The 16,194-nt window shown below is 42.4% G+C and overlaps 1 protein-coding gene across 4 annotated transcripts in view; it reads right to left on the minus strand.

Moving 5' to 3' along the window:
- The window catches only part of Ccdc141 (coiled-coil domain containing 141), a 164,301-nt gene that overhangs the window by 47,596 nt on the left and 100,511 nt on the right, over positions 1-16,194 (minus strand). For all 4 annotated transcript variants that reach the window (XM_052724418.1, XM_052724419.1, XM_052724417.1 and 1 more), the window contains 2 exons: positions 4,754-4,895; positions 3,295-3,414 (listed from right to left, as the gene is read on the minus strand). In XM_052724418.1, coding sequence (XP_052580378.1) covers positions 3,295-3,414; positions 4,754-4,895 — 262 coding nt within the window. The remainder of the gene's footprint in view (positions 1-3,294; positions 3,415-4,753; positions 4,896-16,194) is intronic.

Raw genomic sequence — 16,194 nt, forward strand, 5'->3', positions numbered from 1 at the left:
TGAAGGCCTCTAGTGCTTAAGGTAGAGGCATATTGCTCTGGGGCTTAGAGAATCAAGACCGAGTAGCCGGTTTACAGTTCCTGAACTGTGTTGTGCTGGGGCTGTAGGTTACATAAACCCTGGAGAAGCTCTTGAATTCTTCTAGCAGGCCTGGTTTACAGTGTTAGAACTCTCAGCTCCAGCCTCTAGCTCTTCCCTGCCTCTGGGGTTCTCGGGAGTTTCCAATTTTCCTAGCTACCCTAAGATTCCACCGTTGGTATTGCTGTGGAACTCTTAGCTGACTTATTACAACTCGGGCTCAGACATCAGGCCCTCAGCTCCTCAGTTCTACCACTTCTTTGCTGCTGCTGCTGCTGCCTCTGCCTCTGCCACCAGGTGGTCTTACCTGCTCATTGTACGATTAGCCCAGCTGTTCTACCCATGATAGAGACCACAAGTCAACTGAGATCACTCAGGAGAGGAGTTTCTGATGGCCTACTGTTGCAGCACAGCAGGGAGGGGAGGATATCATGAAGGAGAGAAGCCCCAGATTGAGCTCACAATGGCATCAAGCAGCCTGCTGGCACAGAAGGAAAGGGGCATGGCATGTTGGTGCCTGGACTTCATTCCATCAGTGACAGCCTGGGTATGTGTGCTTTCCTGTTCCACCAATCACAAGCCTTCTATAAGGACCTCGGATAGGGAAGGCCTCACAAGCTTTCTGCTGAGTCACTAGGGGAGGTACTCTTCCTCCTCCTAGACCTGTGAGAACTGCTGTTACAGGGCTCAGAACCACCACCGGGAGGCTGAGTGGAGTGGTGCAGGGTAGAAAGAATCCTTCTGGGAAGCTCTGGGTAGGGCCATTGGGAGGGTACCGCTCCAAAGAGGTTTTTCTGGTGATGGTACAGCTGAAGCAGCGGTGTCTAGAGCACAGCGGTTCTCAACCTTCCTGACGCTGCGACCCTTTAAGACAGCTCCTTGTGTTGTGCTGACCCCCAACCATGAAATTACTTGCATTGCTACCTCATGACTATAATTTTGCTATTGTTATGAACCATAATGCATGATATAAATATGTGATATGCAGAATATCTGACACATGACTCCTGTGAAAGGACTGTGTGACCCCCCAGGGGGGTCACAACCCACGGGTTGAGAACCACTGGTTTAGAGCGGAAGTCTGTGGCCTTTAGCCACAGTCTTGATTGCTGTGTTCCTTGTAGCTGAATCTAGTTTCTTTAAGATATTCATGAAGTGCCTAGAGCAGCCAAGATTCCATGATGACACCTTAGCCAGTAGCCAAAAGAGGGGTTGTTCAGCTGACAGCTCCCCCATTCAAGGTAGTAGGACACAAAGGAGTGTCTGACAGCTGTCAATCAAAGACTTCAGCTGGCCTGGCCCCCAGTAGCTTAGCTTATTTGAGGGAAAGTAAACATTAAAAGGTGCTTACAGTAAAGACCTGTCATAACATTAGCATTCTTAATAGTACGTAACAGTGCTTAACTCGTAGCTAATTGCCCTCAGGGAGAACTGGTCTCTCTGATCCCTCTCAACACACGACTTGCATGTCTATTCTGATGGTATATAAACAAACTTATTACTGCCAGTCACATAAAAGTGCAACTCGTATAATTATGTGCAACACATAATGCTTGCTAATTAACTACGTTACTGGTTCATATTTTTACTACACTATGTTTTTATTGTTAGAGTATTTTTCTACACATAGGAAAAATGTGCTGTAAAAGCGTATGCCTGCTTGTGCTGGCAGCAGCTTCAAACATGGTGGTCATGTTTCTCTACTGCATCAAGGAACCATGTCTAGCGACTGACCTGCTCTGCCCAAGCCTGTGCAAGTGCACACCGTGATGTTCACACACAATGGCCAAATCGTGTAATGGCATGCTTGTTTCCCAGAATGTCTCCCCATCATTAAGTGATACACGACTAAGGGCCACAGAAAAGAGCCCTGCAAAATTTCCTGAGAGCAAGCGAGGAATTTGAACAGAATTAAAGAGAAGTTTTCCTGCTCTCATTTGTGGCACAAGGGATACCTTCCCTAGGTGTGTTTAGACGCTTTCCAGGAACCCCACTGACTGGACAGAATTGCAATTTGCCGGCCCCACTCTGTGACAACAGACTGCAGAATAAAGAGGAACATGGGATTTCTCCCCCCATCCCCCCCGTCCCCCCACCCCGGGTTCTCTCTCATGCTTCTAAAAAGGAGAAGGCCTCCAGACATGTCTTAAGCATTTAAAATATCAAAAAAAAAAAGATGATTTGTTGTTGTTGTTCTTGTTCTAAGTCCCATTCTGGAAGGAGAGAAGGGAAAACAAGCCTGTCTGCAGTAGAGGGAGGGTCTTCTGTGCAAACCTGGAGGCACAGGGCTGCTCTTGCTGATGCAGCTGAGCAAGGACAAGGTACTCACTTTTCTGAATTCTGTGGGGCAGCCTGTGGGCTTGACCCTTTCACAGGGGTCATATGTCAGATATGTCAGAGATTACGTCACAATTCATAACAATAATGGAATTACAGTTATGAAATAGCAACAAAAATAATTCTGTGGTTGTGGGTCACCGCAACGCGAGGAACCGTATTCAGGGGTTGCAGCATCAAGATGGCTGAAATCCGCTGCTCTAGCTGAATCACTGACTCCAAACCTCAAGAACAGGGTAGAGCAGGGCCTGAGATGTTGCCAATAGGGGCGGGGCACTCAATGTCTGAATACAGAGCGTGAAGCAAGGATGTGGTTTTGATTTGCTTCCTTGAAGAGTACGGTGACAAGTGTCGTTTCCGGATATCACGTGACTTGTTCTTGCAGAAAATCACAAATAGTCTTAGAGAAGTGTTTTCCTTGTCTGGTCTGGCACCTAGAGAGAGTTGCTAGCACCTCTTAGGCAAGGAACAGATGTCAGCAAGGGACATGAAACCACAGCTGCAATGAGTATAAATGCACTAATAAATGGACACAAAAATACACACCATTAGCCGGGCGGTAGTGGTGCTCGTCTTTAATCCTAGCACTTGGGAGGCAGAGGCAGGAGGATCTCAGTGAGTGAGTTCGAGGCCAGCCTGGTCTACAAAGCAAGTTCCAGGACAGGCAGGACTGTTACACAGAAACCCTGTCTCGAAAAACAAAAAACAAACAAACAAAAAATTTAGATGCACATAATACTGTGTGAGTTTTTATGCCATTGTCTGTTGTGCATTAACTTAGAATTGCAGCTCTCAAGGGAGCTGGGATTAGCTCCATAACACTGGAAATTATTTTTAAATAATTATTGCATTATGGTCCTAGTAATAACTTTCATTTACCTTGGCTCGAATATCTAATTCCAGATATTTATTCAAAATCTTCTCTGACTCAGAAGGGCTGGAACCAATGTCCAATGTGTTAGAAAGAACTGGCCTGATTTCCTGAATTGACATTTCCACCTTGAGGAACAGAGAATATATTGTAGTTTTAATAATATATACTTATGTATAGGAGTGCACATATAAGGAAATATTTCGTACATTACCATTGCATTTTAAATGTGTATCAATTTTGATCTAAAATAGCTTTAAATATTGAAGAATTTCATATTTTGATAATGCTCCTCTTCATATGATGCCATACGAGTAATGCATGAGAATACATTCTTTTATTAACAGCAATGACTATAAACTATCATCCATACATATCTTTTGAAGAGCTTTTCTGTATCACCTACACAAGATGATAATGCACTTGCCAACAAACTGGCAGAGGTGAATTCATCTATAGGTTGAATGAGAGCAATTTGCTGGCACATCTGAGTAGGCATTCTGAGTAGAGGTGTTAGGATACCCTCTGGGCTGTTGGACTTAAGGCTAAAGAGCTCTGGGAAACACCTTGTCCAGATGATAGGAAAAGTGGGACCTGCTTGAATCATTTCACTGTTGAACTGTGGGAATTGTGATTTGATCTTTGACTCACAAGAACTAAAGGCTAAGGTGTCCCTGGAAGGGCTTCATTCCACTCAAGTGACTTGCTGCCTCTCTTTGCTTTCTGTAGAATGCACTCTCTCCATAGCTTGTAAGATAAGAAGCAACATTTGTTTAAATTCCTGCTATGATTTCTGCCATTGCTGAATTAGCTTGACTCTTGAGCTATAGAGAATGAAACACCACAGCTGCCTCTGTGCTCAAACTCTCCCTGGACCTAGGCAACAGGACAGGTTCACATTCCCAATAACAAATGGGGAAGTGATGTAATAGATGTTATAGAATGCCAGGTTCTGTGAAGTCTGTTAACTCTACTTCTAGACATCCAAGTATATGAGTTCATTGCACCAAATGAAAAGATCATTGAATATATGAGACCCAGCCTCTGCAGCAAGGTTCACAACCATTGTGTCACCAGTGGACGGGAAATCAAATGTTTCCATGGAAAGTTACTGTTATCACTCTGCAGAAAGGATTTTCCCATGAATGCTTTTATGTGGATGACTGTGTCTCTTGCTTTGGTTTTGTTCAATTAGTATAATAATGACAGCTTTTTTCCCAGAAACACATAACCCATAATTATTGGTCACTATTTGTCTGTCTGAAGTCCTCCTGTTCAATTGTGCCATGATAATGACAACTGATATGGGACTGTACCTAGAGTCATGCAAACCAATTATAGGACCTAATGTGTAATATAGAGGAAGTCTAAGGAGACACCCCACCCTCCCACTGTGCTCACAGATGACAGCTGAACACCATCCATGAGCACCAAATAAAAAGTTTACATTTTATTTTATGAAACTACCTTCCTTAGGTAGTCTTCCACGGATGCTGCTAATTGCTGTTTCTTAAGAGCCAATTCCTTGTGCGCTGTACACTGTTCGCTGAGATGATCCACTCGTTTCTGAATACATTCCATCATCTCATGGATACCTGTCACATTAGAGCTGAATGAAACAAGCCAGCTGTTAGTTCACTTGACCTTGACATAGAAGCCCTGACAAGAGGGAACATTTGAAAGCAGATATGCTCTTTCATGTGCAGTAGGAGTTGGTCCAAGCTACTGCTTCAGGATAACGGCAGTTAGGTAGTTGTCATCCTGGGGTAGCAGGCAGCAAAGCCAGAGTATGTTCCCTTGTTTTAAGTCAGTCAGTCCCAAGGGAAGGATGAATTATGGCTTCTGCGACAGGTTTAATCTCTTCTAAAGGTTTACTTTTTAATATTTTTGTAAGATACTTGGAGAATCTTATGGCAAATGGCACAGAATGTTTACCAAGTTTTCCTGGGGGTATCATTTAAAAGCTTCATTTATTTCAAGATGCTCTTTGAATAGGAATGTGAATCAGCCAATTAACAGAGCATTTGCTAACCCAATAGGGTAAAGTATTTATATATTTTGTTCTCAGTGGTTATGAATGCTCAAGGCTATATTCACTAGATAAAAACCTAGTTATCACTATCAATTAGGTATCAAATACGCTCATCCATATTTGATGCCTCACATTATCATTTTTCTCACTTGTGTTGACCTATGAGAGGAAGAGGACAGGAGGGCTCACAAAATGACATGCCTTTCAAACCAGCTTTGAGCTGGACTCCAATTGCTTCCATCTGTCACAGGCTTCCTCACCATTTCCAAAATCAGCATGGTCACAATGAAAGACTACTATAGACAGAATGAATGCTTCTGGATTGTTCAGTCTATTCCCAGCACAGTGCCTTACCTACTACTATCTTAGACATATGTCTTTAATTTCCCTCCACTCATTTTCCTTCAAGTTCTAGCAAAGGTTAGCATGATAACTCTTTAATTATCCTGAGAGGTTTTTTCGGGGGAAGGGGGTCCAGGAGTCTTTTTGTGTTTGTTTGCTTGTTTTTTTTTTCTTTTTTTTTTTTTTTTAGATCTTGGAGTTAGGTGCAGATTTCAGGAATTTGACCTCAATAATTAATTTATGAATCAGTAAAAATAAATTAAATTAGTAATAAAATAAGGACAAGATCAGAAATGACCTAGGAGTACAGTAATATCACTAGGATGGCTATAAGGATGCTTCTGAAGTGAGGCACACTTGGATGTGTCTTGTAGGTACATCAAGGGTCCCAGATGAGCATAACTGTGAAATATAATATGAAGCCACTATGCAAAATATTGTTCCTGGTATATAATGTCCCAGAAACATTTAGAACAATTAGTTTTATATATAAATACTCATAATCAGTGAAGAAAATAAAGACATCAGGAGATTTTTAGAAATAATTCTTACTGACAGAAACCCACGCATTCTGAAAAAGCTGTATCCTGGCAATATACGTTATTTTGACTAAGATTTCGTCTAAGGGGTGATGTGCTAAGGAGTTCTTGAAAGTCCAGTTGTCCTATGAGCAACACATTCCAAGTTTTCAATAGCATATTGAAATCCAGAGTGGGAGAGATCAAAGGACTGTGTAGCGCTATGGAAAAGCACGGAGGGAAGGCTAATGGAAGGGAGAGGTAGACACAGAGAGAGGAGAGAGTGAGAAGTGGCAGAAAACGTCACAGCATCTTGCAAGTTATTGGTAAAATTTAGAAATGTAAAATAGAATTTGAAAAAGAACTGTGTCAACCAAGATGAAGGCTGCTGACTTCTACTTCTGGGTTACCATGTGGCTCCTCACCTTCAACTCCAACATGCACCCTACATCCATTACAGTTAGACATTTTTTACAAATTTTGAATAGGCTACTCCCTGGGGTACAGCAGTCGTCAGTAAACAAGTCCAGCAAAGAAGGGTACTATTCACACTGCTCTTTGGTTCCCAACCAGCTCTGTGTATGTGTGCGTGTGTGCATGTGTGTGAATGTGTATGTGTGTGTACATGTGTGTAATGTATGTGTGTGTATATTTGTGTTTGTGGTTTTTTTGTGTATGTTGCATGGTGGGTAGGAGTTTACAAGCATGTGGAGGTTAGAGGTCAACATTGAGTGTCTTCCTCAAGGGCTCTTCACCTTGTTTTAAATTTTTTTTCAATAACTTGTCCAGTCACAGAATGGCAGAAACAGTATTTGAACATTTGAACCTGGATGTCTGATCTTGTAGTTGATTCTTTTTTTTTAACTGTCTCCTTGCACTTTTTCTGAGTGTGTAACACATGGCATAGTGTTTCCCCCGACTTTCTTCTGTTGACTGCTGCTGACTTGCATACAAATAGACTGACTGGTTGGCAAGCTTCCTTTGAAATTGGTTGCTTTCTCTAGCTAAAAGCCTTGTCTGCATGTAGTCTGAAAAATGGTCACTAGAGGGACATACTATCTTGTTCAAATTGTATACCCTGAAGGTCCTTCCAGCACAGAGAACACAAAACAAGAAAACAAAACCAAATCAAGCATCGCTTCCATAAAAATATCACCTTTTGCAAAACCATAATTTTAATTTTGATGAACCATAACTAATAAAATAGGATCTGTCTGTTTCTGACTCTGTTTTTCAATCACCTAGGAGATTCTCATTTTGTGATCATCGGTTTCTTATCAGGCACTGTATCTTTTATTCTGTAAATTCTTTAAGGAGAAGAGCTGGTGGCATACTTACTCCTATAATCCTTGTAGCCTTGAGCACACAGTCTTCTAACAGAAGATTAATGCATTGCTTTTTTAAAGAGTTCCAGCTATCTGAGCCTGGCCTCAATCTTTCTATGCAGCCTGGGGACCTTGAACTCTTGATCCTCCGGCCTCTATCTCCTGAGTGCTGGGATTATAGGCACAAGCCACCACAGTTGGTTTATGGGATGCATGAGATCAAGCTCAGAAGCAGAACCTAATTGCTATTTTGCTAACTGGACACAGTTTCAAGCTGCCTTCTAAACACTTAGGTTTACATTCACAGACCAGTGCTGCTCTTAGCTCCCCGCCCCCCCAGAGCATCATCTTCCCTTTGCAGTGGGCAGTAGTTAATGTAAAGACTCCTAAGTGGTCCAAGGACAAAGATTGGGTGACTGTGGAGTGACTGACCCTAAATGGGATGTCACTCTCCCTAAAGCTCAAAGAACATAAACGGAACAGAAGGAACATAAGAGCCAGAGGATGGAGAAGGGAACTGTAAAACAGTGTCTTCAGGGCCTGACAGGGCTGTGGCACTCATAAACTCCCTCCATGTAGCTCTGATTACCTGCATAAAACCTACGTAAGATTTGGCCATCATGCAAGTCATAGAGGGCTTATGAGGCCTCCCCTCTCACTGAGGGATTATGCATATTTTCAGGGTTCTGGGGAAGGTATTGTCATTTTCTTCAGTAGGATAGCTTCTGATAAGTGGCCCATGACCCAGTAAATTACTCCCTACTAATGCTCATGTAAGCAGCCATAATTATATCCAGTGGGTCACATGAAAAAAATCCAAGTAGGATGGAAAGGGGGAAAGGGATCTTACCTGGAGGGGAAGGGAGATGAGAGAGGGGAATGATGGCAAAAATGAGCAAAATTCAATATAAAATGTATGAAATTGTCAAAGGATACAACATTTTCAAAAAGGAAAAAAAAACAAGATATTCTGAAATCAGAATTCTTCAAATGTCACAGTAATAGCATCCCGTAGCCTGTGAATAAATGATTGCACTTCTGGCAATTTGCAGACATTGTAGGCTGCCTAAGATGCCTAGTTTCTTTCCTGGTGTGTGTGAACACTTACAGTTGGGTTCAAGCAATTTTAACATGGATAGTTTGATTCAATAGACACTTCCCTTCCCTAATAAAGTTTTATGAGGACAATCTGAGTCACCTTGCTCCGATGAGAATTATTGCCCACTCTGCCCCGCTCCTGTCTGCAGCATAGACTCAGTCCTTGGCTGGAGAAGTTGCCAGCTGCCCTGCTTACCCAAGTCAGTCCCCTTTTCCTTCTCTCTCTGTCCTCAAAAGGCCACCTCCCTCTGAATGGGTGCTAATCTCTTTCATTTCTCTTCCCCAGTAGGAATATAATGATAGTATCTATCCCATTCCTAATCCTAGGGCTACCGGCCCTCTTTAGGCTTCCTTAATGAGACCCTGATTGGTAGATTACAACCAGCCCAGATGCCATCATTTTCATCTAGAACCTTCCATGTTGATTCTTATTTGCAGTCCTTTAAAACATGGACAGCATGCACACTGGCAATTTTTTTTCAGTGCCTTAATAGTAATTGGCTTGATCAAAGGAAAACTATGATTCCCCAATCTGCTAGCCATTCTCACATGACTTGAAAATAAATGAAAAGAATTTTGTCATTCACAAGGAACAAGTGCTATTCCATTACCATCATGTTCAACCAATGGTGGGACAAGAATTGATGGTGGCTAAAAGAACCTGAGTGAAGCAAACCATGGCGCCCGGTTACTGCATCCCCACTCTAAAGGACACCGTCCCGTGCAGCTGATGGAGAAGGGAGAGGGATGACCAACCGGCTAATGATCTGGGGCCTGGGATCGCATTGGAAAGATTGATTGACCTTTCGGTTTTCTCTGTGAGAATGGATTTGTTGGCGCCTGTCAGCAGTGTGAGCATGAGGCACGTCAGATTATTCCTGAGGTTGACTTTGGCATTCCAATATCACAGATGCTCAGGCATGTCAGATTGAGAAGGCTTCTTCAGACATTTGCTAGAAGCTCCATCATGGGGGCATTTTCGCCTTTACTTATTAAGTCAATTGAGGGGAAGAGGGAATAAATGCTTGTTTGTTTGTTTCTTTTTTTTTTTTTTTCAGAAAGGAAAGACATATTGACTTCTGCTCCCAGAATAGACTACTCTGTTTACTGTAGGGAAGCAGTCACCCTATCTTTGCATCTGTCACAAGTGGAGACTGGGGGAGGGGAGCAAACCCCCAAGTTAATGCATTCTAATGATTCATGCCAGAGCATGGCAAGTTGCTTTCAACCCTTTCATAAATTACTATTGGCAGCCCATCTGGATTAGGAGCTGAACCAGATGGTGAGCACTTGACGGGCTTACTCTGTCTCAGCAGACAGGATCAGCTGACCGGAATTTTCCTTCCGTTTATGGCAAATGACACTTGGAGATGGGGCGGGGTGGGGAGGGTCTCCTATCTAGCTTGCTGCTCCCTTTACTGAGACCTGAACAGCATCCTTTCTTGTTTGTGACTATCTTTATTTGGGGGAAGACAAGCACTATGTCTATTTTTCATCCCTGCTTTGAAAAAGTGCTGTTTGCACTGCAAATGTGAAAAGCATGTTTTTACATATTTTTGCTGATTTGTTATATATTTTGATACTTTTTCTCTACAAAACATATAATAAGCACAAATATTTTGTAGGTACATAGTGTTAAATACATAGAAAGTAAGAAAGTAAACAGTAAATGAGGCTGGAGTCACAGGACTCCTGAGTTCTGGTCCAGATGGTTGAAAGATTCATTCCTCTAAGACCATAGGGACCAACATATGTGTGCCATGAAAAGAATGCCATAGCTGGGATTCTACATGAACTCAGACATGGAAATGATATTATTTCTATTTACAAAAGGAGGTTGAAAGATATTGTGCCCACAGCCACAGGGCCATGGAGTCAGACAGAGTAGGACAGTCAGGAATTTCACCAACCATCTGCTAGCTTCCTGGTTATCCTTCTGAGAGCCACAAATCCTCCAACAGAGAGCAAAGCAACCAAATGGCCAATGAACAAATCCCATCACACTGGTAAGGGTGTGACCATTTTCCAAACGAGCAAGGCAAAGCAAGGCTAAGACCCTCAGCCATCAACAGAGAAATGCACTCCAGTTCAAATGAAGTCACCTGAAAATAAACACACCTGAAGCCAAGAGAGGTAAAGGGAAAACCAACCCTCAAAATGAAAGATCAGGAGGTCCTGTAACACGCAAGCCCCGCCCCTAGATAAGGAGCTCTCTGCAATCAGTGGCTGTGGAGAGAAGGAGACTATGTTTTCTTCAGGGGTAAGCCCTCTCCTAGGTAATCCAATCTCAAGTGGGCATCCCAAAATATATGTACATATGAATAACACTGAATGGAGTCAGTAGGCTATTTGTATGAATGTCTATCTGTATGTATGTATGTATGTATATGCATATATGTATATATATTTATATTAAAATAATTATAAAGGAGGTCATGAACTTGATAGGCAGTGGTGGTGGTCCAAGGAAGGAGCTGGGGGGAATAGAATGTTTGGAGAGGATGTAGATACAGTACTAATGCAAAAAAATTCTCAAAAAAAAATTAAATTTAAGGAAACTCCAAAACAAAAGTACTCAGAAATAAAACAAAATGGGATACAGAATAATTAATCAGATATCCCAGAAATGGGAATAACAGTTATTAGAACTAAGAAAAATCACTGAACGGAAACAAACAGGGAGCAAACAAAAGAGAAAGGCAGCCAGAGGGACCACGAGAACACAATACAGAGCAGCAAAGGAAGAGGAGAGATGAAGGCAGTCCTGGAGACAGACTGAAGGACTCCCACAGCCTTCAGGAGTCATGGGGTGGGGTGGGGGACCAAGAATCACATGAAAGCAATACTCAAAAGGAGGATTGTTGACATTTCTTATAACTCATGATAGGCTTAACAAAATGGCACAGCAAGAGATAAACAGATAGACACACATATTTGAGATCATTGGGAAAATATCAAGCTGCATTTTTATGTTTCTCTTTCCAGTAAGTTTTCATTTTATATTTCCCCCACCAACACATAGTTAGTAGTACCCCATGCATTCACTCTGGGGTCTGCTTTTACCTATTTATATGACTCTATCATTACAAAGGCTTCACAAAATTCACTTTCATATGGGTTGAGAATGTTCTCTGACATATTTTTTTTTAAAGATTTATTTATTTATTAGGTATACAGCATGTATGACTGCAGGCCAGAAGAGGGCACCAGATCTCGTTACAGATGGTTGTGAGCCACCATGTGGTTGCTGGGAATTGAACTCTGGACCTCTGGAAGAGTGAGCAGTCAGTGCTCTTAACCTCTGAGCCACTGACATATTTGTCCCGACACTGGCCAAATGCTTTTCTACTTAAGGGAAATACTGGGGTTACCTTTGGGTTAGCATTATTCTGACCAGCACTGTGCTGAGCACCTCATTCCTAAGCGTGTCTTCTCACATCCCCTTCTCCATCTCTTCTTCCTAAATCCCCTAAGCTGAGAGAACTCCTCCTCAACCAAGCAGGGAAGAGCTTTCGACCTCTCAAGTCAGCCTCCCTCTGTTGTCTCTGCTCTTCCCAAGCCAAGGGACTCAGGCAACTTCACATCACATCATCAGCCTCATAAGAAAGTAAATTCACCTTAGAGTGAATGACATAGATATTTTATTAAAAAAATAAATTGATAGATACTCCTTTAAGGCAAGTCCTATAAGCTTTGTGATATACTCCATACTAAGAGTTTCAGGATGAAAAAAAAAGCCATAAACCTTAACGGTGTTTATTAAGTGTTAACAGGTTGAGACTGCAAAGATGCCATTTACTCAACATTTAAAATTAACAGCTTATTATAGACATGGGGATATTTGAAAATCAGCTAAGTTCAAACTGTCATAAGAACTCAATTTCGTAATTTCCCAAATTTTAGTACCTGACATTTACCACCTAAATCTATCATCAAACTCCATTAAAACCAGTTACTTTTTTGTGTTTGTTTGTTTGTTTGAGACAGGGTTTCTCAGTGTAGCCCTGGCTATCCTGGAACTTGTGCTGTAGACCAGGCTGGCCTCGAACTCACAGAGATCCGCCTGCCTCTGCCTCCTGAGTGCTGGGATTAAAGGCGTGCGCCACCACATCCAGCCCCAAATAAGTTATTCTTAAATTCTGAAGTGTTTGATGGAACTGTTGCAGAACTCAATCACAAACAAATCTGTTGGGCAAAGGAACACGGTCCCTATTTTCTTGGAGGGCTGGCACTGCTTTGTTTTCCGTTTAAGGTGAGAACAACACATTGTTACTACGATGTGGCTTTTCTCTAAAGTCATGCCTGCTCCTGAATAGTTCAAGCTACCTAATATGTGAATGTCAAGAAAGGACGCTGAGGGTTTTCCTAGGTGGCTTCTCTTCCTGCGACTGCAGCGATGCAGACACAGGCGAAAGGACAAGGGGTAATCGGAGCAGCAGGGTGAGATGGGAACAAAGGAGAAGATTCGAGAAATGCAAAGGGATACGCGCTATTATGTGACAGCTGGTCACTCCGGGCATCTTGGCCTGAAGATAAACTCTTCCCCGTGGTTCCTCCCACTTTTACTCCTCCACTCAGCCCTCTCTGGTCTCTTCTGTTCAGGAGTATGTCTGTCTTCTCTGAAGTACTGTGTACAAAGTCCTCCTCCCCAAGGGTCCCTTTTTACTAAAACACATACACTTCACACGTATCTTCTCGACGGGATGCCAATATGTTCTTGAAGTCATAGCTATTTTCCATATGTTCAATAATGTTTTAAACAAATCCAAAGAAACCTACAGGAAAGGCGAAGCCTGACTTGAAGCGAGCGAGAGAGATGAAATTCTTCTAGAACATACTAGAATAAAAGAGAGTCCGGGACAGTGAGGCAACCAGGCTCCTTGCCATCAATGCGAGTTGAATCAAAAGAGGAGAAAGACCAATAGCTAGCAATCAAATGGAACAATTCAGACAAGCAAGCCGGCCCTCCACCTCCTCCTGCTATGGGACACATTCTATAGCAAGATGTGAACTTCTCTGGGCCTGGGTCCTATTCTGCAAAACAGGGGTAATGATGAGTCAGTGCACACCCTGGAGGGTGATCATTAAATCCATCAGGTACGATGTAAAGGATAGTGTTCTCCATGGTTACTAGAGCCTGTCAGCATGGTTCCACTCAACTCTCCTCCTCTTGTCTCCTCTCCCTCAGCCACACTGCCCTTTCTGATTCAGCACTGTTGGTGTTTGTTGGGGCCACTTACCTTCCAGGAAATCATGGGAGCTCTTCTTAGCCAGTCCTCCCTTGACCCCAGAGCCTGAAACAGTCCCTGCCACACAGTCCCTCTGTATCACATTCCACACCGTACCTCCTGCTACAAAGGGACATCTCACTTAGAGACTGATTTGTTGCGTGGCTCTTCCCACCAGAATACAAACAGCATGACATTAGATCACCTGCTTAACAAAACACTGAACATGGTTCGGGAATGAACAAGTGAATGAAAGGGATAAATTCTGCCCCAAGTTCATTAACATCTGTAGTACCAACTGAGGCACTGGTAGCCAATGGAAACGAAAACTGTGGGAAGAATAAGCATAATCCTGATTAACTCTTACTTTCCTCCCATTCTGGAAAATACGAAGAATGAAGGATTTATAGGAAGGAAGTCACATGCACTGGATTGGAGCAGATAATAAAGTTACACCGATGCAAAATATTCAGCTAAGATGCAACTAATATGTTTAACCACGATAAGATAGAACAAAAAATGGTACCCTCTTTCAAGCAGGGATAGAAACTGAGCTAATAGAAGCTCGCATATAACTCCTAAATGAAATTTTTAACAAGGAGGAAAGGCAAATGAATATTTCAGAAGGTAGCCTGGTCCCACTGTGTGCTTTATGTTTTGAGCTCTGAAGTTGGAGCTGCACTTAGAGAAAGAGATAGACATCCTTTGCTTTTAGACATCACTGTCACTTAAACTTCAGACCGAGCACTTCCAAACACTCAAACTTCCTGTGGCTTAATACCAAATAGTGTGTGGTAGCAGGCCACCTTTGGTTAAGAATGATGTCAATTAAAGCCTAGGAGGAGATGAAGGGGACCAGAAGCCAAGGGCTTTTGGCCTGACTGTGAGTCTAAATTTGACTATCACATTCTATTATAGGTAACTTGTATCATAACTGCGTGCAAAGGAATGCATGAAAATATCATAATACAATGTGCCTTGCTCATGTGACAGATGTTACCATCTGAAGAGATAAAAGCCACTCAATGATCAGAATTATCATTAGACTGTAGGTTAGATTTAGAAGAAGCGAGGAAATGTGACCATTACTACTATTCATTCTGTGAGGCTGCTTGGCGTTCAAACCTATTTGATTCCAGGATGAAAAAACAGTATGAATCTGTTCCTCATTCCTTATAGAATAACAATGACAAATGTCTCAGTTTACCCAGAATGCTTTATTTCAGATAAATATTGCCAGGTCCAAAAGAAACTCAGGACGAATGGCCAACAGAGGTATCTGTTAGTGTACTAAAGTACATGCTGACCTCCAGACTCACTCAGTACCCGTGGCTCCTCTCAACTCCTCTCACCTGCTCCCTACCCTTCCAGCTCCTGGGCTTCCCTTCCCCCAGCTTCTGAGTCCTATATGACCCGCCATTTCAGCCATGTGTACTCTCCACCACCACCACATTTCCTTTGCTTCCTCTCTCACTCTCTTCCTTTTCTCTCCTCTCATGGCCCAGTTCAGAATACTGATCATGTTCAGTCTACTGCTTTCCTGCTCTGGACTCTTCCAGATGCCTCTGGCTGTTCTTGCCCTTGTATATACAATAAAAACTTTCTCCTCAACCATACCTTGGATGGTCATATCCTCATTTCATTCAATGTAAACTTCTGAGTTTGGGGTTTTTTTCTATTATTAACAGTAAAAAGTTAAATAGGACCTCTGAAAGTCCTACCTGCTAATATTTCAATTCTAAATCCTGCCTTTGTTATCAGAAGAGAAATACTTATCTCCTCCAATTCAACCATGACCTCCTTCCTGTTTAATTGAAATGAGCACCACTGTTTGGAATGTCTCACCCTGCTGCAATCATTTGAAACAACCACGTGGCTCTTCGTACAGGTTCTTAAACCTAAAGTTACTACGTAGTGGGTATTTTCCATGTGCAAGGAATGGGGTTGTATTATTTAATTACAATATTAAATGGGAATTTCCATTTCATGGTGAAGAACAGAGAATCAGAGAGTTGGGCTTAAAGGTCACAGCTCTATTCTGGCACTCTCAACGCACACAGTCAAACTTCCTTGACTTCCTTGAGTCTTAAGTTTCTGATCCATGACATTTTGGAACCGTGGTGCTTTGTGACCTGGTGGTGCAGCTGGCATCTCATGGTCTCAGAAGCTACTGTGATACTCCATATAGACACTTCGACGTGTTCAAATGTCTGTCGTCCCTACCACCATTCCAAACTCGGCCTTCCCTGCAGAGTGGCTGTGGCGGGCAAGTTCCCTCTTGGAAAATGTCTACTCTTTCCTTTGATGGGAACCTGAGTATCTGGAGCTGGATCAGGTGAAGAAAGGGGAGAAAGATCGATAGAAT

This window comes from Peromyscus californicus, unplaced genomic scaffold, assembly GCF_007827085.1.
Source record: "Peromyscus californicus insignis strain IS unplaced genomic scaffold, ASM782708v3 Scaffold_7__1_contigs__length_154581171, whole genome shotgun sequence".
Classification (NCBI taxonomy): Eukaryota; Metazoa; Chordata; class Mammalia; order Rodentia; family Cricetidae; genus Peromyscus; species Peromyscus californicus.